Consider the following 23,205-nt stretch of genomic DNA (forward strand, 5'->3'; position numbering starts at 1 on the left):
TCCAGCACTTGTTATTTGTGGACTTATTAATGATGGCCATTCTGACTGATGTGAGGTGGTATCTCGTGGTAGTTTTGATTTGCATTTCTCTAATACTCAGGGATGTTGAACATTTTTTCATTTGCTTGTTGGCCCTCTGTACATCTTCCTTGGAGAGATGTCTATTCAGGTCTTTTGCCCATTTTTTCAATTGGGTTGTTGGCTTTTTTGCTGTTGAGTTGTGTAAGTTGCTTATATATTCTAGAGATTAAGCCCTTATCAGTTGCATCATTTGAAACTATTTTCTCCTATTTTGTACATTGCCTTTTTGTTTTCTTTTTGGTTTTCTTTTGGAAGTACCTTAGAAAACTATACATAGAATTACCATATGACCCAGCAATCCCACTCTTGGGCATATATCAGGACAAAACTTTCCCTAAAAAAGACACATGCACCCGCATGTTCATTGCAGCTCTATTCACAATAACCAAGACATGGAAACAACGCAAATGTTCATCGACAGATGATTGGGTTAGGAAGAGGTGGTGTATATACACAAAGGAATACTACTCAGCCATCAAAAAGAACGACATAATGCCATTTGCAGCAACATGGATGGAACTAGAGACTCTCATACTGAGTGAAGTAAGTCAGAAAGAGAAAGACAAATGCCATATGATATCACATATCTGGAATCTAATAGTCACTTATGATGGAGCATGATAATGTGAAAAAAAAGAATGTATACATGTATGTGTAACTGGGTCACCATGCTGTACAGTACAAAAAAAAATAATGTATTGGGGGGAAGAAGCCAACTGTATGAAAATAAGGTATGATTTCTGGGGTTCAACTCATTCATTATTATTTATTAAGAATCTCCATTAACCTGGGAACCACTTAAGGCACTAGATAAAGCAAGACAGAAATAACATGACAGCCATTCATAAGGATCCTTCAGTGTAATGGAAATAATTAAATCAATAGCCAGACTGTCTTCATGTTTTTCATTTCCATCTCTCATATTTAATACAACAAGCCTAAGTTTTTTCCTTTTAATCTACATTATACATCTGAGAAAATGGAAGCTCAGGGTGGTTAAATAATATAAGTGAGGTCACTGTAAGTCTGCTCTTCCAGAAATGCTGCATAACAAACTAGTCCAAAGAGTGACAGAAAATACCTGGATATTAGTTAACTCATTGGGACATTGAGCTAAATGCACCAGAGGCCCTTCTGGATTTACAGTTATGACAGATTAAAATTTAAAATGCTCGACTAATTGTTTAAGCCAGTCGGAACAGCTAAAAGAAGGTGTGCTGGCTAGTAAATCCTTTGGGCAGAATTCATCTTCCACCTCACCATTCTAATCTGTGTTAGTCAAGGCATCTATACGTCATTCCCTGCCAGTCTCTCCCCCACTGGCTGTTAAAACCCCTCAAGTCCTCAGCATCCTGTTCCCCAATGGAAGTGCCCTGAGGTTGGGCATCCAAAGCAGCACCGCATGGCCTGGGTCCTGTTAGGAAAGGCAGTATAATAGCATATGAAATGACTGTTCCCAACAATTAGGGATAAAAATGATTTCCACAACTTTTCATGAAAAGCTGGCTGCTTTTAAACATCACATATCTTCTAATGATGGTGACTGTGTAGCAGGGTAGGGGGTGGGGCTCTGTTGTTTCTGTGTTGTTATTTCCATCTTAAATAGCCCCTGATTTGGACAGTAGGTTTATGGACAGGCCAAAGCACAGCAGATGGTGTCTCATACAGTGTGATCCTTGCTTTGCTTCAGTTGTGGCTTCTGTGACCCTGAAAGCCCTGGCCCTGCTGCCTTGGTTATCATTTCATGAGGACTCCATCAGCCTGACTTCTGCTGCTGATCTCTCAAGGGCAGCCATCGAGATATTTTAAATGTGTTACATTTTATTATTTTAATTTAATTAATTAATTAATTTTTTTTTCTTTTTAGGGCTGCACCCACCGCATATGGAAGTTCCCAGGCTAGTGGTCGAATCAGAGCTGCAGCTGCTGGCTTACGCCATAGCCACTGCAACATAGGATCTGAGCCTCGTCTGTGACCTATACCACAGATCAGGGCAACACCCGATCCTTAACCTAATCAGTGAGGTCAGGGATTGAGCCTGCATCCTCATGGATACTAGCTGGGCTTGTTACCCCTGAGCCATAACAGGAGCTCCTGGGGAGAAGAGTTGTTCTAATTGCCTCTGCTGGAATGCCAGCTTTTTACAGTTCAGATATAACCCATGAAATTTACCACCAACTCTTGGGCAGGTTCTTGAATCTCACTGTAAGCACCAGTGAGCATGCCATAATTTTGTGTTGGTAATACATTTCCTTCACTGTCTTTTAGGTCTCACTGTCCTTTCCCCAAGCATTTCAGCTCCAGGTCCAAAGACCCCTGCTTTACGGAAAACACTCCTTTGCTTGGAAGTTTCTCCCAAGAGGAAGGGTGAGTTTTTTTTTTTTTTTTTTGCCTTTCTTATAAAATGAAGACATCTCTGAGCATTACTCTTGGCACTTAATGCTGGAGAATTTCTCCTTGGGATATGAATTTTTACCTACCATGTTTGGTTTGTGCAAGATCCTTGTCAAGTCAGTGTGTGTTCATAATTTGAGTAGCTATATTCTCTGGCTTATGAATTTCCAAATAACCTTGAGCATAACCCTACAATGAATAAGTAGCACCTCTGTACATGCATGCATGCACAATTATGGCAGGCCATCTTGCCAGGCCAAGGTGTCTCAACTGGGGTGAGGCTGGCACTGACTGGAGATATTTTTTGTTGTCACAAATGGGGGAGGGGTACTGCTTTCATTTAGGGGTGGAGGCCAGAGATGCTGCTAAACATCCTGCAATGCACAGGATGCCTTCCCACCACAAAGAATTATCTGGCTCAAGTGTCAGTGGTTATGAAGTTGAAAAATATGTGATCTAACTGGGTCACTTTGCTGTACCACAGAAATTGACAGAACATTGTAATCAACTATAATTTAAAAATTAAAAAAAGAGAAGACTATAAACAACCTCTACTTCCTGTAAGTTCGAAAACCCTTTTGAGGGTAAACCTGGGTGGTTGTGAGCAGAGCTGGTCTGTAGGATGCCTTACAGATTCTCTCCCTTAGGATGCAGGGCTGGCTCTGGCCTCCAGTCTCATCTCTTCCTTCTTCAGATAAACTTATAAAAGCCTGAGCCACCTGTTGGTGGCTCCCAACTCCCACACATTACAAACTTGGAGGCATTGTCATGGACCTTCCTCTCCTGCCCACTCACCCTTGCATTTGACCTCCGTCCCACAGACTCTGAGGAACTGCCTCCCCCCTCTCTAGTCCTGCTTACAACCATCAGTGGGACCTCCACACTTTAGGTGCATCAGAATTCCGGGGAGCTCTTGTGCTGCTTGGGGTCCTGCCTCACAATCCAAAGACTCAGTTCACAGGATTTGAACAAGGTGTAGGAATCGGGATTCATCACCTCCCATTTCAGAGCCAGTCTGGTTCCTTCCAGGAGACTCCTGAGGACAAATAGTGTTTCCCTACATAAGTTCCCCCTGAGATCCTTGGACTGGGGGACCTCCTCCGCTCTCTAGGGCAGACCTACTCAAGTTCGAAGGGGCTCATGTCACCTCCTTTGTGAAACCTTGGCTCCTCCCCACCCTCTCAAGAGTCATTGCTTCTCCTTTGCTCTCAAGCACCAAATTCATGTCCTGACTTTGGACTTGCTCTCATGTCATCTGTGGTTATGCCTCCCAGCCCGAGTTTTCTTCATCCCCCACCCCAATGCCCAGCAAGGCCTTTGCCACCAGGGACATAACAGTTCTCTTCCATCTCTCCTGATAAGTAACTTTGAAAACAGACACTTCACACATCTGTTCTGCTTTCCTTTGAATTACTTGGTAAACTGTTAAGGTTTGAGATGTTTTACAACTCATGACTCAATGGAAAATCAATAATGTGAAAGCATTTGTCCCAGGCACGTGGAGCAGAGACAAGCCCTGGGATGCTGAGCTGTGCCTTCAGCAAGTTCCACTTGTGGCTCAAGTGGAAAAAAAAAAACCACTTCAGAAGGTTCCCGTTGTGGCTCAGCAGTAACAAGCCTGACTAGTATCCATGAGGATGAGGGTTCAATCCCGGGCCTTGCTCAGTGGGTCAAGGACCTGGTGTTGCCGTGAGCTGTGGTGTAGGTAGCAGACAGGGCTCAGATCCCCCACTGCTGTTTGTGGTGTAGGCCAGCAGCCGTAGCTTCCGTTTAACCCCTAACCTGGGAGTTTCCATATGCTACAGGTGCAGCTTTTAAAGAAAAAAAACTAAAGCAAACAAACAAATATTTCGGAGGAGCAGAATATAGGTCAGGTTTGCTTACAAAATGGAAGCTAATTGAAATATTATTGGTGGTGGAAAGGTCTTTTTGATGCTTTACTTTCTGCTAAACTTTATTTTGTTGCTTTTTTTTTTTTTTTTTTTTTTTTTTTTTGGTCTTTTTAGGGCTGAACTTGTGACTTAAGGAATTTCCTAGGCTAGGGGTCAAATCAGAGCTGTGGCCACTGGCCTATGCCACAGCCACTGCAACTCCAGATCCTAGCCAAGTCTGCAACCTACACCATGGCTCACAGCAATGCCAGATCCTTAACCCATTGAGCCAGGCCAGGGGTCGAACCCGCATCCTCATGGATACTAGTTGGATTCATTACCTCTGAGCCATGAGAGGAACTCCATATTGCAGTTTTAATTTGATCAAATGGCTTATCAGGATAACATCCATTGATTTATGCATTTGCAGAAGAGAATGTGTCCTTTTCAAGATGTTGAAGGCAGGAAGGTGTGGCTAATAGTACAAGGGTCAAAGTATGCCTTACCCCTGCACTGATTAGCATGGGGGCCACTTGTCACATTATTCAGTCATATTAATTAACATCAAATAAAATTAAAAATCTGTTTCTCCAGTTGCACATTTCAAGCAGCCAGTGAGCATGTGTGGCTACCATATTGGACAGGCAGAGAACATTTCCATCAACATAGAAAGGTTGATTCCAGAAAAAAAACACTGGCGTGGGCTTTCCTCTTCCTACTTAAAAACAGTTTCCTTGGTTCCAACTTTAATTGCAGTTGTGTTTGTTTATCAGTTGAGGAGGTTTGTGATATTATTTCTCATACATCTGTGACATTTCTCAGTCACAAAATTCTTAGAAAAGATTCATGATTATTTTCAAAGTTGGCACACTGTTGGCATCATTTGTTATATGTTGGTTTCACACAGCCTAATTTGCAGCTTTGAGCTTTCTTCTTGTAAGACTTTTTTCTTGTTGGGAACCAGTTCTAAAGCAGTGATAAGAGTTCAGGAGAATCACAATGCCCTGTTGAGCTGGCTGGGTTTGAGAGGCATTACTTGTTTCTACAGATTGTGTCAATATTGTGATCCCACAAGATTACATGCAATACAGGAAAATTCTAGGTTTTGGTGCACTTTTATTAGAATCAATTGAGAATAAGTACTGAAGGAGTTGTTCAGAAGCCCAGGGAGTCAACCAAAAGTAAATGGATGCATCCACATGGAATTCTGATAAAAGTTTATGATTCTCCTTGATTCATCCTTCTAAATATAAGTCCTGTCTTGGGCCCATCTAATCCAGAACTAATGTTCCCCACTCCTGCTCATGTTTGTGTGGATTTTTGGTAAGAAAACCAGGTAGACTACCTTTCCCACAGCTCCATTACAGAAAGATACCTACACAGAGGAGGAAAGGCTGAGACTACTCACTGTACTTTGGGGTGAGTATAGCAGAACCAGGTATTGAGAACTCAGAGACAATCAAAGAGAAAGCAAAAAATGAAATGAGCTGGAGCTGGTCTCAGCTGGAAACAGTTCCAGACTCAGAACAAGCTGATGTTTCTTGAAGGTCTACAATTTATTTTGAAGATTGAGTGATCCCCTGGAAGATCTCCCTCAGGAGCCAGGGGTCTGTGATGTCAAGAAAGACTCACTCCCACCAGTTTGACAGTACTACGGTGTCTGTGGTCCTATTTCATACTCACCGCTATGATGAAATGTTGTTTTGGAGATGCTACTATTTCTGTGAAAATAACCACAAAGCCTCGATTTCCAGGTCACGGTGCATGCCTGTTTACCGTCCAGAGTTCATCACTGCTGATGAACCTTGGGAGAACAGCTCAGCTGAGTGGGAGGGAGGAGCCCTGCTGAGCACAGAGTTGGCAGTTTCTTCTGGATCTGCCTCCACAGAGAAGGGGGAGCTTCTGGACAGCGCTCACATCAGGTGCCATCTTTCCAAGCTAAGGTAGGAAGACTTGGAGAGCCACCCTTGAAACAGGGCTGAGGGTCTTACCCTCATGACATCCTTACCAAGGACAGGGTAGAAATAAGGAAGAAGGCTAGGTAGTACTTTACTGGAAGGTAATCTTCCTTTTCTCCAGGTCCTGGAAGACAGATCTAAGGTATCCTGCAAACCAGCGTGTAGCCCCAGAGGCTACTAGAAGCCCAATTACAGACCAAAATGATTCACATCCTGTATTCCTCTCCTTCCTATTGTGTGGCTGAGATCACGCCCATGAGGTTTGCTAATGGTATTCATTCGTTTCAACAGCCTTCGTGGTGTTTTAGAAGTTGGTATTAGCAGTGATTAGAAGGGGTCTGCAACAGGCGGTGGAAAAGTTCTTTACCGGCTGCAGGGGGCGTGGGTGGGGCTGCAAGAGGTTACGGCTACGCATGCAGAGGTGGGTGCGCATGCGCAGGGGACCTGAGCTCTTTTTGTAGAGCGTGGTCAGAATGTGTTCACCCTGCTTTGCCCGCTGGGACTTCCATGTGACCGTTTACGTGACGGAAGGGTTCTCTTGAGATCTGTGTTTGAAAGTGGCATTTCCAGGAACAGAATAAGGCTTGGGGACCAGGACCACCAAGGTCCCCATTCTGTATCTACCCTGAGGTATCTGAGGACCCAGCAGGGCCAGGCATGTCCTCCGCAACTATCTCCTTATCGCCTGGTGTCCCCCTCGTGCCCCAGCCTTTCGTAGGCCTCCCCTAAGATGGTCTGTGCGAAAGCTTGTGGCCAGGTGAGAAGACACTGTGCAACTATCAAATATGAGTGTTACTCTTTCTCTCCATTAGGGGGCTTGTCTTTTCTGAAGCTGTTTGAAGTGCCCGATAGAGATGTACTGACCTGGATCCCATAGTGCATGTGTCTTTACCCAGAAAGGCCTGAAAGTATCTCAGAGAGGATAAGGATTCACCTGAGGTCAGGCAGGTTGAAAGCCCAGTGAAGGGAACTGGGAGGAATGCGACCCCAAGTCCCCCACTAGTGTTGGACCATAGAGATGTTTTTGCCCACTATGCCTCCCAGCTGTGTGTAGTTTCTTCACTGTGACTAGTCTTAGCTCTTCTCATCAATGTGACAACTATTTGGCCAATGAACCAGCTATTAAATTATTTGAATCATGTGAAAAGTATGACCACACCTGGCCCCATGGGTCACCAGGAGGATAAGCCCTGACACTGGAACACTCTTTTGCAGCCAGCTGGCTCACAGCTCCAGAGAACTCAAGATCCCTCAAATGCTCCACACCATGTAAAATAGAATTAAGTACATTTGAGACTCTACATTCAGTGGTTTTATTTTCTGTGATTCATGGAATAGTTGCCTCAAACTTGCCAATTAACCGAAAGACTTAGCACCATTCTTTTTAACATGTCTAGAAAGTACCACCTATGATTGTTTAAGAAATTTTTAAAAAATATTTTGGATTGTCATCTCTGCTATATATGTCAGTTACATAAGAAGAACCTTGTATTTAGTATAGTTTTGCATTAATGTCTCATACTTTAAAAAGAAATGTCATTTTGATTCCCATTTGAATAGGAGCTATTGATTTTCATTTGGAAGTATGAAAAGATTATTCATCAAATTCATTACATCTAAGAGAATGGAACACAAGGTTTTACCATTTTGAAAGGATCAGAAAAAGATATTCCAATGTAGGCTTTTCTTCCTTCTTCAAACATGTGTCAAGCACAGTCTGTGTACCAGTGCCTGCTTGAGGAGTGACCAGGGTAGAGCACCTCCCAGCACTGGGTGATTGACAGTATCTTAGGGAGGTGGGATTTGGTGGGCTTTTGGGAGGTGGCATGAGCAGAGATAACCCTGGAGATGCTGCCAGGCCCACATTCACCAAGGGTCTGAGGGCCATGATTGAGAACTGGGTAATGTGGGCTGGACCAGGGTGGCATGAAGAGTCCTCAGAGGCCTGATCATCTATTAAATTATCTGGCAAGGAATTCTTAAAGGACTCTGCTGGTACAACCAGTTAAGCACTGTAGTTTCTTCCTTGAATTGTTTAGTTATGTCTCAGTCAATGTTTACTTGATCAAATCCATATTCCTACCTACTCAAAAACTTAGGAAAAGATAATTGATAAATACGAATCTGAGAGCCAAGGTAAGGTTTGTTTCCAGGAAACTAGAGTTAGTAAAGAGGCCTAGATCTTGAACTTTAGCTTCTCCTGCAGGAGGCCATGTTCAGACACTCTGGGTTAACTTTGTTCCCCTCTGTAACCTCCACTAAGCCACTTTTCATGAAACTGTATGCTTACAACAGGTCAGTGTTGCCCTCAGCAGTGTCTTCCTTCATACTATGTTAGGGGAAGAGTTCTACACATGTGCTATGGGCTGAACAGTCCTCAAGGCTTTGGTAGGCATATGAGGTCTGGCATTTCTCGGCACATGGAAATAGGATGGTATCAGTGTGACCTGGGGCCTGCTTTTCTCTTGCAGGTGCTGTGTGCAATGGCTGAAAGTCTCAGGCTTGTTTGTCTTTGTGGTGCTGTGCTCTGTGAGTACCGTGACAACCCCCAGTTCTGCTGGGCAGCAGGACCCCTGAGATGTGGGGCTCACACATTTCTTTGGAGGAGGTGCTGAGGCTATGTGGATGGAGGCCTGGGGGTGTCAGGGGAGCCCTCCCTTAGTAATGCTTCTTTGCTATTGTCCCTAGTCACACAGTGGAAGCCCTGAAGACCTGGCCTTGCTATGAAGAAGGCAGTTGGCTTTCCCCCTGGGTTTCAGTTCCCACCTTAAGTGACTGCCCAAATTTTCTTTTCAACCATATGCAGTAAACACTCTTTATTTGTGTTGGGGCATGTCCAGCAGTCATGGTGGCCCCAGGAATGTTTCAGTGCCCCAGCTTGAGCACCCTGTTTGGGAGGAAGTAAAGTTCTATGTTGGCCCCTTCTCAGGAGGCGGCTCTGATTTTACTTGACCCTACATCCCCAGGGCTGCAGAGCCGGGGCCTTGGAGGTGACCTGAGTGTGCCCTCTGTCTTGAGGTGTCAGGAGTTTCACCACTACTGTGTTTGTGTGTGTGTCCATATGTGGCCCTAGGTGAGATCACATTGCAGGCACTCAAAACCTATTTGCTGAATGAGTGAGTGTGGGTCCTCTGTCTGTGTGTGTGCGTGTGGCTGTGAGGTCCCCATGTCTGGCCATGTGTCTATGTGTGTGCAGGCTTGTGTGGAATATGTGGGTCTTTTGTGGTCTGTGACCATTTTGAGGTTTTGTGTGTGTGTGTGTGCCTAGGGATTTATTTCTGGGTGTGCTCCTATTTTTAGCACTGGCATAAGATTTGTGTGGATCATTTTTGGGAGACCCCAGTAGGTAGTTGGTGTGTGCTGCTGTGACGGAATGTGAGACTCTGAGCAAGGAAGGGGTGGGTGAGTGGTGTTTCCATACCTGTGCCCTGAACTCCAGGGCTGTTGTGGCTGTGGCTCTTCTCTGTAGGCAGCCTGTGGTGACACCCATATTGGGTGCCCTTTGTGACAGGAAACTATGTGTGTGACCACATGTGGCTGTGAATACATGGTCTTCATTATCTGTGTGTGTGGACATGAGGGGCAGGGCTCTGTGCATGTGCAGGATTGTCCATGTCAAGAGTCTCCTCTTCTCAGTGTGACATATAGAGAACAGTGTTCCAGCTCAGACAGCAAGGGTGCATGAGGTCACTACTGGCTGAATTGAATTGAGTCTAGGCAACTTTTTTTTTTGGCCACACCTGTGTCATAAGAAAGTTCTCGGGCCAGGGATCAAATCTGAGCTGCAGCTGCCACCTGTGCCATAGCTGTGGCAATATCAGATCTTTAATCGGCTGTACCACAGTGGGAACTCCAGGAAACTCTTTAATAACCTACAGGGAAGGAGTTCCCACTGTGGCACAATGGGATCAGCGATATCTCTGCAGCATCAGGATGATTCTTAGCCTGGCATAGAGGGTTAAAGGATCCTGTGTTGCTGCAGCTTCGGTGTAGGTTGTAGCTATGTCTGGGATCTGACTGCTGGCCTGGGAACTACGTATGCTGCAGGGCAGTCAAAAAAAAAAAAAAAAAAGAAAACCCACAAGGGAGGAGAGCAGTGGCCTATAAAAAGGAAATCTAGGCAGAAAGCAAAAAAAAAAAAAAAAAAAAAAAAAAAGACATTGAACTCTGAAAACATCACAAGTTTACTTTTTTGACTACCAGTTCACCTCTCTACTTCCTGTCCACACAATTGTGTGGTTCTGAAGCCCCTGTGGGTTAGCATGGCCTGGTGGGTGGGTGCACTGTGGTTTCTGAGGAAGAGGTCGAGTGGGCCAAGTCTCCCTGGACCCTTTGAGAGCTCACCTGGGTTCTGTGTCTCATCTTCAGCTTTCTTCTGGAAATTGAAATTTTGTTGATTTGTGGACACATCCAAAATAGAATTGGAGGCATTTATTTTGGACTTCTGTAGTCTGTTATCTCATCATCACTTTAATTTACTTTTTTTTTTTTTTTTTTGCTTTTTAGGGCCGTGCTGCAGCTGCAGCTGCAGCTGCTGGCCTGTGCCACAGCCACAGCAATGCCAGATACAAGCCATGTCTGTGACTTACACCACAGCCCACAGCAATGCTGGATCCTTAACCCACTGAGCGAGGCCAGGGATTGAACCCTTCATGGATACTAGTGGGATTCATTACTGCTGAGCCACAATGAGAACTCCTAATTTATTTTCTGATGGTATATAAGATGCTCTGCAAATTCCACAAGCACATGCTCCTACCATCACACTCTCCAGTATGGGAAAACCAGGTTTGCCCACCTCTGATGATTTAATTTTATGGCTGGGCTCTTAGTTCTTAAAATTAGCAAATATCAATGATCAAGGCCCATAGTAGCAGAAAATAGTATAATGAATGAGAATTTTATCTATTACTGTCTCAGAAAAGCTACTTAGAGTGAGCTGGTGAGGTTTGAACACAAGTAGCACCATTATCATACCCCTATTTTCAGCTGTGCTCAAAGTTACTTACATCCTATTGCTCTCACCACAAATCTGTCACTAAGTGTTTTGATTTTTACAGATTTTATTTAGCCTGTATCCAGATCAAGGAAAGTTCTGGCAGTTGTTGGCTGTGTCACCGCTGGAAAGCTATTGTATCCAAACCTGTGCTGAGACCGACAGTCACCGCGACTGAGTCACAAAGTGAAGAGACTGGAGAATTATTATGACTGTTGCTCAGGGTCACAGTATGGGTGATCACCACTCCTTCCCATGTGTTTTTTATTCCTCTAGGATGTTTGATAAAAGATGAGGCTTTGGAACAGAGGGGGGGGCTCTAGTGAAACTGCAGTGGATGGGTAGGGGTGAGGTTCCCCATGGAAGGGTGACAGCAGCCAAAAGGCATGTCATAGTTAAGGCCTGGCTTCCTGTGGCTCTCTGATATTCTGTTCTGCCTCACATCCTCTCCTCTTTTTTTGTTTCAGCTTAGGTGATCCCTGTGACCTGTCTTTAAGTTCATCAGTTCTTTCCTTGGCTGTGTCATCTGAGTCTGATGATTGCTTGGTTTCTTATACTGTGTACTCTCTGGCCTTTTTGTAGGCCTCATAATTTGTCATTAAAAGCCAGACATGTTATATATGATAGTGGATACAGAGTGTGCCAGCTCTTCTGTGGTAACAGAATACCACACCAGGGTGGCTTAAACAATAGGCATTTATTTCTCACAATTCTGCAAGCTGGACATCCAAGGTCGGGGTGTGGGCCAATTTGAGTTCTAGTGAGGACTGTCTTTCTGGCTTGCAGATGGCCATGTTCCTGCTATGTCTTCACAGGGCCTTTCTTCAGTGTGTATGGGTGTGTGGAGTGTGGGGAGAGAGTGAGAGTCTCTCCTCTTATAAGGACACTAATCCTATCAGATCAGGGCCCCACCCTATGACCTCACCTAACTTCCTTAGAGGTCCTGACTCCAAGTACAGCCACACTGGTGGTCAGGGCTTGAACATATGAATATGAGGACTTTGACATTCAGTCCATAGCATTGAGGTAAACAGCTCTAAGCGTAGAGATGAGCAGACCCTAACTTCTGTGGGCTTTAGTGGGGAATTGGGGGTTGTGTAAATCTAGTCAGATATTGGCTGTGTTGTGATTTGTGGTTGCCATGATAACCGTCAGTGCCCCAGACCCTTGGCATTTTTCAGCCTCTCTCCATCTGTCTGCAGGCCCTATGTGTTCCCACCCTTGCCCCAGGGGTAGAGCTACTTTCCCCTCTTACCTGCCCCCAGCCGCTGGGGTTCCACCTTACCCTAAGGCCACCAGATTTGATGTGCTTCCCAGCAAATTAAGACTTTCTCAGGGGTCTCCCCCTTCTGCCCATCCTCCCTGTGAGTACCTGCTGGGATTCATGGAAGAAGAGCCCATAAGTGAGCTGCTGCTTTAAGACTTTGAAGCCCTCATACAAAGCATAGATCATGTTGAGATTCACTTTTCCACCTACAGAAGCTTTTCTTTCTGGAGGGAAATGACTGGCCTGGCTTCTGTGTGGGAGCCATGGCAGGAGCCCCTGACCTTGCAGCAGAGGCAAGAATCTGCCGACACAGGGACTCCTAATCTGTGCAGCCCACCAGTGTGGGATGCAGGAGAGAGGGGGGCCAGTGGGGGTGGGGCATACATGCCATAGGAGTTATGTTTTGAGGGGAAAGAGCCTCTCTTCCTGATCTTGCTTCCCTGACCAAGAACTCTTCACACACTTGAAAGGATCTTCCCCTCTCACTGCCGTGGATATCTGCACTGTGCTGATTTAGCCAGTTTAGGATTTCCTGCTCAATTCTTCTTGTGATTTCTCACCAGGTGCTGTAGGATTTGGGCCCGGCTGTGGGCATTCCTCTGTTCATTCAGGCAGCAATCCTGTCCACTGCTTACTGTGAATCCAGGACTTGGGACAGGAGTTTTATGCTGGCTGCCAAGAGCGGACGCAGAGATTATAGTAGGATGGGAGAAGCCACCTAACTATTAAACCAGAGGACTTGAAACATCATTAAACAAAGCAGAACCAATTATGAGTGTCAGGAGTGAGGGGCTGAAGAGGCCTGGAGACGTCAGGGCAGAGGTGCAGGTAGAAGGGAGGCCTGGATGTGGATTTCCCATGCACCTTCGGAGAATGGTGTACCCTGGGAGGGTGGGGACAGGGTAACACTCCAGGCCTCCCCTCCTTCCTTGGTGGTTTACCTTGACATTCCCCCAGCTGTGAACCTCAGCAGCCATGCAGACTCCATGCTGCTCCAGGTGGACCTGGCAGGGGCCCTGGTGGCCAGCGGTCCAAGTCATCTCGGGAAAGAAGAGCATGTGGCCGTGGAGGTGACCCAGGCTAACGCTCCAGGATCCAGGCGGCGGCGGCCACAGCAGGTTATGCTTATAAGTTATTTGGCAGGAATTGCAAAAACTCATCTCATCTCTGTATAAATTGAGTTTCCTCTTGAATGGATTTATGGGAGCTGTAAAGCAATGAAACCACTTTTAGGCAAGCTCTTATCTTTTGCTTTGTCTTAGTTCTCTTTCCTCTAAGTCAGTTATAAAACTCACCGTTTTAGTTAAGTCAGGCTTTTGAGTTTTCTTTTTTTTTTTTCTTTTTAGGGGCGCACCTGTGGCATACGTAAGTTCCCAGGTTAGGGGTTGAATTGGAGCTGTAGCCACCAGCCTACACCACAGCCACAGCAACACAGGATCCGAGTCTTGTCTGTGACCTACACTGCAGCTTATAGCAACATCATATCTTTAACCCACTGAGGAGGGCCAGGGATTAAACCTGTATCCTCATGGATACTAGTCATGTTCGTTACCTCTGAGCCACAATGGGAACTTCCCGAGTTTTCTTATTCAGAGTGATTTTATTGGGCAATTTAGGGAAACATTATATATTGGAAAGGGCAATTAAACTTGGCTTACCTCGTGGTACAGAAGATACTCCAATACCATGGTTCTCTTGAGCTTGTGGACCTTTGGCTAAGAATGTGCCTGGTTTCCCTGAGCATCTGCTTCTATAGCAGTAGGCTCCTATGCTCAGTGTCTGAGCTGAAACCTTTGGCTCACATCCTGCGAAGGCTGAGAGCCAGCCAGCATTGTCACTGTCCCAGAGCCCAGACAAGGACTGGCCCCTTTCTCTGCATCCTTACTTGTCCCCCAAGTCCTGACCTTAGTGACTCCCCTGGATTGTCATGGTGACTTCTATATGAAGTCATGTCCCTAGTTCCTGGGTTTTCCCTATTATAATTCATAGAAGGAAATCCTGCTGCACATAAGGCTGTGCCATCCAAAATGGGGTATCTGAAGAGTTATAGCATTTTTCTGCCATGCAGAACAGAGTCCCCTGAGCCAAAATCTCACAAGGAACAAGACTGCAGTTTCATGGGCAGTGGCTGGTGCAGCACCGATATTCTAAACAGGTTGTTCTTGCCATGATCTTAAGACATAAACTTAGCTTCCCCACAGGCAGCACAAGGGCTCCTTGGTGAAAACAAGGTGGTGCACTTCCATCTGCTGTCTGCCCCTCTTGTGACCTTGTGTGGAGGAGGCCATGACCTTTTGCAGCCTGCTGGTCTAGTTGCCTGCCCTTGGGTCTGTATGGAGCATCCCTGCTCCAGAAACCCAAAGAACACCAGAGACCTTTACTGGAAGATTTTTTTCTGATACACTTTCTAGACACAGAACTTTTAAGAGAAATTTTGATCTTTCATTCATGCTTTGACCAATTTCAGAGTTCCTGTTGTCAATTTCCTTTATGATTTGTGGGTGGCAAGGCTTCTGTCCTCCCACTGAAAGTTCCCTGGCTGGTCAGATAGGCCACCTACCTCTGCCCAGCCAGACCCTCTGTCCCTGTGCATGTCTGGCCCTGCTCAGCTGGCTTCTCCACTCCCCTGTTCCTGATAAGGACCTGTGGGCACACTGGCCAGCAGCAAAGGAAGCTCTTCCTGGGGCCCTCCTTTCCACAGGCTCCTGTGACTTGGGTGTGAAGAGTTTTCTGCCTCTAGTTTGTAAACACAAAGCAATTCTAAGCAACCTTTTCTTGTCAGTTGCCTCAGAGGGCTCAGAAGACACCAAGTCTCCAGTAATGCACAGTGATTTTCTTTTCCCTCTCATTTTTCCTTGCATGGCCACACCCTCAGCATGTGGATGTTCCTGAGCCAGGGCTTGAATCCAAGCTGCTACCTATGTCAAAGCTGCAGCAATGCTGGATCCTTTAACCCACTGCACTGGGCCCGGGATCAAAACAAAGCTCCATAGTGACCTGAGCCCATGCATTTGGATCCTAAACTCACCTGCCACAGTGGGAACTCCAGGTGTTTTTTGTTGTTTGTTTGTTTTTGCTGCATCTGTAGCTTATAGAAATTTTTCGGCCACAGATTGAACCTGTGCCTCTTCTATAACCAGAGCCACAACTATGACAATGCTGAATCCTTAACCCACTGAGCCACAAGGGAACACCTTTCTCTCTCTCTCTCTCTCTCTCTCTCTTTTTTTTTTTTTGGCTGCGCCTGCTACTTGTAGAAGTTCTTGGGCCAGACATTGAACCTGTGCCACAGCAGTGACCTGAACTGCTGCAGTGACAACGGCGGGTCCTTAACCCACTGGGCCACAAGAGAACGCCTCCTTTTCTCTCTCTCTCTTTTTATTTATTTATTTTTTGTTTTTTTGCCTTTTCTAGGGCCTCTTCCTGCGGCATGTGGAGGTTCCCAGGCTAGGGGTTGAATCGGAGCTGTAGCCGCCGGCCTCTGGCAGAGCCACAGCGATGCTGGATCCAAGTCGAGTCTGTGACCTACACCACAGATCACAGAAACACCGGATCCTTAACCCACTGAGCAACGCCAGGGATCAAACCCTCAACCTCATGGTTCCTAGTCAGATTCGTTAACCACTGCGCCATGATGGGAACTCCCTTTTCTCTTAATAGATCATATTTACTTCTACACCTTTGTGCCTCTGTACATGAATTCAGTGTTTGTACTTCCGTATTCTTTTTTTTAAACAAAGCCCTCCAATTGTGGATGTTTCCAGCTGCATGCCACCTGGCTGCTCTAATGTCTCTGTGCGAAAATGCCTCCTGCTCCCCTTTCTCCTTTTCTTATTTGAAACAAGCACCTACATTGAACAGTGAGTGCTGGACTCCACATGACGGCCTGGGTTCAAAACCTTACCAGGATTTCATGCTTCAACTTTTTTAGGTCACTCATAACTGGACGATATTTTTAAATCCAAGTGGAGGCGAGCACACGGTGATGAGCAGGACCTTTGAGGTTCTGAGCAGGTGGGTCTTGGTGACTGAGGTCTTGGGGAGGCTTCCGTGGGACATGCTCCCCTAGAGAAGTATGACCCATGGGATTCTGGCTTTTGGGTGAATGGCAGGCCAATTACGGGCTTGGACGAAGTGTTCCTCTTGTAAAGGCAAGTGAGCATGAGTCTGCAGCTGGGCATCATAAGTGAGAGGGCCCACTTTGAAGCAAGTGATGTTTTTTAGCTCCTGCTTTAAATTCATTAACATGAAGCTGTTCCGTGGGGAATGCTAGGAAATTTTAGGATTCTCTTTTTCTTTAATGCCATCCTGTATTAAGCTAATACTCTTGGTTATTGAGTTTTCTAGGCCTGCTATAACAAATACCCCAGACTGAATGACTTAGTAGAAGTTTATTTCCTTAAGTTGTCAACAGGGCGTGTCTCTCCTGAGGCCCCTCTCCTTGGCGTCTTTTCCCTGTGCCCTCACGTGGACTTCCTTCTGTACATGTCTGTGCCCAAAATTCCTTTTTTTTTTTTCTTTTTAGGGAAGCACCTGCAGCCTGTGGAAGTTCCCCAAGCTAAGGGTCAAATCAGAGTTGCAGCTGCCGCCCTATCCCACAGCCACAGCAGCGCCAGACCTGAGCCATGTTTGTGACCTACATGACAGCTTGTGGAAACACGGGATCCTTAACCCACCGAACGAGACCAGGGTTGAACCCACATCCTTGTGCATACTGGTTAGGTTCCTAATCCGCTGAGCCACAATGGGCATTTCCCAAACTCCTTTTCTTATGAGGACATCAATCATACCAGATTTGGGCCCATGCAGTTTTTGACTTAATCACCCTTATAAAGACCTTGTCTCAAAATGCAATCACATTCTGAGGTACAGAGGGTGGGGATGTCCACACGTGACTGCGAGGACACAGTTCAGCCTGGAACCATTACTGTATGGTCTCAGTAACTGAATGTTACTGAAGGTGTTTCTGTTTCCCCAGGCCACATACTGTTAATGACTTGAATGCTTCTTGTTCCTGGTGCTTTCCCACCACTGGTGACAACTTGTCTACCTGTTCTCATGGTGCATATGGCCCTTTTTCTCATCCCTGACATGTGAGAATAATTGGCTTTGCTATTTGTTAGCAGGTAAAGCAATCAGGTGTGTAGTGAGGCGGAAGAGGGAGAATTAAATGGCTAGAACCACTGTGACATCCCTGCTCACTGTTGGTTGTTGGAGAGGTGGCTGCATTGAGCTGGGTACGGCCTGATGGGGACTCAGGAGCTATATCAGAGGGCCAGGGGGAGGCTGTGCCTGTATCTCACGGAGCTCGTCAGTGCTTGGTGCTGCATATCTGCCAGGTCAGGCATTGTGTAGATCACTCTGAAATCAGTTCCAGTTCTGGTTACGGCCATGGATGACTGGTGTTGGGAAGGACATAGAGGGAGCAAGCACTGATGGATAATGTCTAGTCTGTTTCCCTTACCATTGGTAAGATCTTTGCTTCATTCTGCAGAGAGCCTGTTTCCATCAACATTCGAGCCTCCCTCCAGCAGACCCAGATTGTTCCTCTTTTGATGGCTCATCAGTACCTCCGTGCAAGCATTGAAGCACAAGTGACCATTGCTGCGGTCATCCTTGCTGGGGTCTATGTGCTGATTATATTTGAGGTAACTTGCCTGCCTGCTCTCCTGGGTTTATCTGTGCCCACAAGTAAGTATAGTATTTTAACATTCTAGGCACTAGGGATGGGTTCTGGCTTGCTTCTTAATTAAATTGAAATACTCTTTCTTTCCTAGAAAGTAACATTTCCCCCATTCCAGGTAGAAAATTGCTCTGTACTGGAATATTTTCTGAATCTTGGCAATTAACATATCCAAGATGAGTTTTCCACTTGCACAAAGTCTGACCCTGAGGGGACAGGTGGTGAATCTCTCTGAGTCTCAGGATCTTCCTCTGTGAGATGGGCACAGTCAAATATCCCCATCTACTTCATAGGATTGTGTGCATGTGATAAGGGCCTGGGGGACCTTGGGCTACATGTGGGAAAGATTGTTATTATCTCTTAATGTTTATCAACTCATTTAAGGAGGCTTTTCACAAATGATCTCATGTCCCATAAATTTAGTATTTCTTTTTTTATCAGCTAGATAGCAAAATTCTATGCCTTTGAGTTCAGTAATTATAGAATTTGTTATCTTTGGTGATGACACATTTCCTTAATTTTTCATGTTCCTTATAGTTTTGCATTGCTGCTTTCTTACTTTAAGTTACAGACACCTCTTCCAGTCTTCACTAGTTGTATTCAGGTGGCTCATACTGTTTGCTGGTGCTCTTAAACCTGAGGCTTTCTCTTAGCTCACCTGGTATGGACACTCCTGCTGCATTCTTCTTGCTTCTTTTCATGGCAGGGTTTGTAACCTTCTTGGTTCTTACAGCTCACGAGGCTGGCTGCTGGAAATCTCTCTTGTGTCTTCCAGGAGATGGTGCTATAGCTCTAGTTCTCTCTTGGCCATAGACCAGGCCTGTTTACTGGCAGCACTGCATTTACTCTTGACCAGGGGTGCTCTCACCATCACACAGGGGGCACGTACAAAGGAGCTATTTTGCAATGAGAGGAAAGAGAAGGGTGTTAGGTGTGTCTGCAAGCCTTGGAGAGATCCTAGCGTGAGTTTCTCCCAGAGGTTTGTGGTCAGACTTCCTGCTGAAGTGCCGAGTGCAGTCAGCAGGAAGTGTTCCTTCAATGCCCTTTGATGTTCTCATTTGACTCCTCCTGACCACCCTCCTTGTAGTCACGGAGGCCCTGCCTGAGTGCACTGGTGCTGGGGGAGAGAAGTGGGTTCTCCAGCTGTGTCCTGCACAACTGGGGAAGCCTAGAACTCACTGCTATCCTTCCCTATCCCATGCTCTCGGCTGCCCTATGTCTGGGTCAAAAGCCTAAGGCTCAAGGTGGTTCCATCCTTCAAAATCTAGGTGGAACTAGCCATACCCCCTGTGCTTTGCTGGGTGCACTGGGTGCTGGAACTTGCAGTGTGAAGCATCACCAGGCAGCAATGGCCCTTCCTTTGTAGTCTTTCTGCCATGCAGGCCCTTGCCCTTCAGGCCTGTGATGGGAGGAGCAGCCCTGGTGATCTCTGAGATGCCTTCAGTGTTATTCTTTGATTGTCTTAGACAGTAGGTATCCGCTTCTGCTGAGATGGCCGACTAGTCTCCCCATTGTCTTTATGTTAACTAACTCTTGGCTTCTGCTGGGGTTGCAGATCTTTATTAATATCTTATCAGATTTGGCCATGTCTTTTTGTGTAAATTCTCATGAGTTTCCATTTAGACAGGCCAAATTTTTAAGCTCTGCTTCCATTTTGATTACTAGTTCCATCTTTAAGTCATTTTTTTTTCCTCTCTCACTTTGCTAAGAGCATTCAGGTGGTTTCCTCAATCCTTTGCTTAGAAACAGACCCAATATGGAGTCAGATTTGTTGTTCCCTATTATGCTAATACCAGTACAAGCTTCTGTGCCTTTTAAACCCCTGTGGATTAGAATGCAATAATGTTAGCATGAGTCTGTTGGAGTTTGGAGCAGAGAAAGGTTTATTGCAGGGCCAGGCAAGGAGATGACTGGCTCATGCCCCTCAAATATCCCTAACTCCCACAATCAGAATTGTAAAGCATTCTTAAAAGGCAAGGTGAGGGGAGGGCATGGTTGATTGGTTGTTGCAAACTTCTTGGTGCAGAAATCCTTTGTTCTTGTAGCTGTCCACAGAGGTCAGTTCACAATGTTCCCGTAAACCTCCAACAAGATACATGTTATATTTCAGAGAGGAGCTAAAGCAGAGGATATGGGGGAAGGATATGCCCCAGGAAGGCCCATAGGGTCCTGCTCAGTTACAGTAATTTTTCGTGTTTCTTTCTAGATCGTTCATAGAACACTGGCGGCTATGTTGGGTTCCCTTGCAGCATTAGCAGCACTGGCTGTGATTGGTGACGTAAGTTGTAATATTTTGAATCAAAGGCCTAGCACTCAATAGAATGTCAGATTTAAAGACAAGTCCAAAAATAGGTGTTAGCTAGTGATTTTAATTTTTGTTTTTTGTTTTTTAGGGCTGCACCTGCAGCATATGGATCCCAGGTTAGGGATCCAATCGGAGCTGCAGCTGCCGGCCTACAGCACAGCCACAGCAATGCAGGATCCGAGCTGCATCTGTGACCTATACCACAGCTCACAGCAACATCAGATCCTTAACCCACTGAATGAGGCCAGGGATTGAACCTGCATCCTCAATAGTCGGGTTTGTTGCTGCTGGGCCACAGTGGAAACTCTGATTTAAATTTTTTTTGTATACTATTTTCTCATTTCCCCCTAGAGGCATGAGCTAACAAACTTTACAGTGTTGATGACTAATTGACATTTGACTTCATCACACACATTCCAATGGTGTCATTCTCCACCCTAGCCGAGGAAAGGCTCAGGGTGGTCACTTGTTTGCCCAGGCCATGCAACCGAGTGGTGTTAGAGCCTGTGTGCTGTCAGTCCTTGGAAACTAGAGGAGGCTATCCTGGCCAGAGTGGAGAGGAAGGCAACAGTGAGGTCAGAGTTCTTTCCTGCAGACATCCATGAAGTCAGTGGTGGCACCTGTTGGTGGTGGGTGATAGCAGCCCCTCACTATCTTGAGCATGGTTCATCCTCCAGGGACATCAGAATGAATGTAGGGAAGCAAGAGAGGCCCACTGGGGATGGAGGCCCAGAGTTACTTGAAGAGCAATGCTGAAACTGACCAAGGTAGCCACATACAGCTGGGATTCAGCACAACTCTGTAGAATTCCAGGGATTATTCTAAAAACTGCTCCTACAGGCCATTCAGTCAAGCAAAGAATAAAAACTGGTTTAAAAATGTGTGTGGGGCTATGTGCAGTTATTGGTTTTTTTTCCCTTTTCGTGGCCTGAGTTGGTATAAACAAACACCAACCCTGAGAGTAAAATGTCCCAGAATCCTAAAACTGACACATAAATTACCTTTCTTAACTGTTAAGGTGTAGTGTAGTAGTAGTTATTTAATTTTAGAAGTCATTGACATAGCGCATGACTTGTGCTGCAGGAACTTCCCTGGACGGCCATGCAGGTCTTTTCCAACCACCAGGCTCTCCAACTGCCCTCCCTTCCCAGTCTGTGCTGCCAGTTCCTCATGATCCTACCCTCCCTACGGGGACAGGGATGGGGCCTAAGCACCTGCCCTTCTTATTGCTAAGTGTGTAGGTTTGACATTAATGATGCTTTGGATCATGAGTGTTTTTCATTGGTGATAAATCCAATTTCAAAGACAAGCAGGTGGTGTGATTTTCGATTGTAGCCCCCTGAGTAGTTTTGCTATAAAGGGAAGCACATGTTTATAGCTCATCACCTGGAAGATGATGCCCAGGACTAATTGGAAACTTTGTGCTTTGATTTCAGAGACCTACCCTGACCCAGGTGGTGGAGTGGATTGATTTTGAGACCCTGGCCCTGCTGTTTGGCATGGTAATGACAGTCCCTCCAGTGGGACAGGGCCCCAAGTGTGCTGTAACCTGGAACCTTCTCTTTTGCGGCTGCTGCTAATTCTTAAAGGCACTGGGCCACTTGACAGGGCTTGATTGAAAAATGTTTGTGTGGGTCTTGGTAATTTCTCTTGAGGAGGAATGGGACTGGTGCTCTGGTTAGTTAGCTGGAAGTTTTCAGTCTAAGGCTTGTCTGTCAGTGAAATAATCTGGCCATTTAGAAAATTTAGCAGTTTTTTTGAGTTATTGTCCTTAAAATATAAAATGCAATATCCTAAATAAATGAACCATGTAAGTTTTTCAGTGATTGGAAAAGTGTCTTTAATTCTCTGGATAAAGGAAGAAATGAAGAAATTGTCCCTAAGTAAGTATGTAAGTTTGCTAATTTATCAGACATTGTTAAGTGGCCACTTGACTGTGTGCCACGGAGTATGTCATCAAATCAACTTGTAGGAAGGAAACTTGAGGACACCTAGTGGGCTAGTGTGGAACATCAGGCATATACAGATTTAACTTGAATAAATGGCATTTGACAACAGTCTGGACAGCAGTGGGAATGGCTCATGTGTTCTTAAACATATCCCCACAGCAGCTAAGTGACTCGAAGAGGGTATTCCTTCTCAGGGCTAGAAGACTCATCCTTTGTAAAGCAGGTCACTGTATGTCCTCATTTCTGAGGCATTGCTGCTCTAGGCTTCATTGTGAGCCTAACTAGCCACCCCCTCTGCAATGGAGTGTGGGAGGCAGGTCAATGCTCTGAACACAGGCTTCATGGAGGAGCTCACATTTGTATTGGGTCCTGAAAAGTATATATGTTTTATGCACACGGAAGAATGAAGGAAGGTATACCAACTGTCCTATAAAGTAAGTTTTTAAAAAATGTAAATGGTTAGTGTATTAGTTTGCTGGGGCTTACATACTAAAGTAACACAGACTGGGGAGCTTAAACAACAGAAATGTATTTATTTACTCACAGTTCTGGAAGCTACAAGTCCGAGATCATGGTGTTGGCAGGGCTGGTTTCTCCCGCGGCTTTGCTCCTTGCCTTGCAGACGATCATCCTCTCCCTGTCTTCTCACATGATTGTCCTTCTGAACATGTCTGTATCCTCATTACTGCTCTCAAATGGC

At 45.6% G+C, this 23,205-nt stretch overlaps 1 protein-coding gene across 1 annotated transcript in view; it reads left to right on the top strand.

Annotated features, from left to right (window-relative positions):
- The window catches only part of OCA2 (OCA2 melanosomal transmembrane protein), a gene marked incomplete at its 5' end in the record, with an annotated part of 212,604 nt that overhangs the window by 42,839 nt on the left and 146,560 nt on the right, over window positions 1–23,205 (top strand). The window contains 9 exon segments of the mRNA NM_214094.2: window positions 2,351–2,449; window positions 6,102–6,290; window positions 8,777–8,834; window positions 11,366–11,438; window positions 13,526–13,686; window positions 16,500–16,582; window positions 18,063–18,216; window positions 20,458–20,529; window positions 21,993–22,058. Of these exon segments, the coding sequence (NP_999259.2) occupies window positions 2,351–2,449; window positions 6,102–6,290; window positions 8,777–8,834; window positions 11,366–11,438; window positions 13,526–13,686; window positions 16,500–16,582; window positions 18,063–18,216; window positions 20,458–20,529; window positions 21,993–22,058 (955 nt within the window).

This window comes from Sus scrofa, chromosome 15, assembly GCF_054392235.1.
Source record: "Sus scrofa isolate SSC_HxYL_T2T_F1_AM1 chromosome 15, Sscrofa_HxYL_maternal_Yorkshire_Landrace_v2.0, whole genome shotgun sequence".
Taxonomy (NCBI): Eukaryota; Metazoa; Chordata; class Mammalia; order Artiodactyla; family Suidae; genus Sus; species Sus scrofa.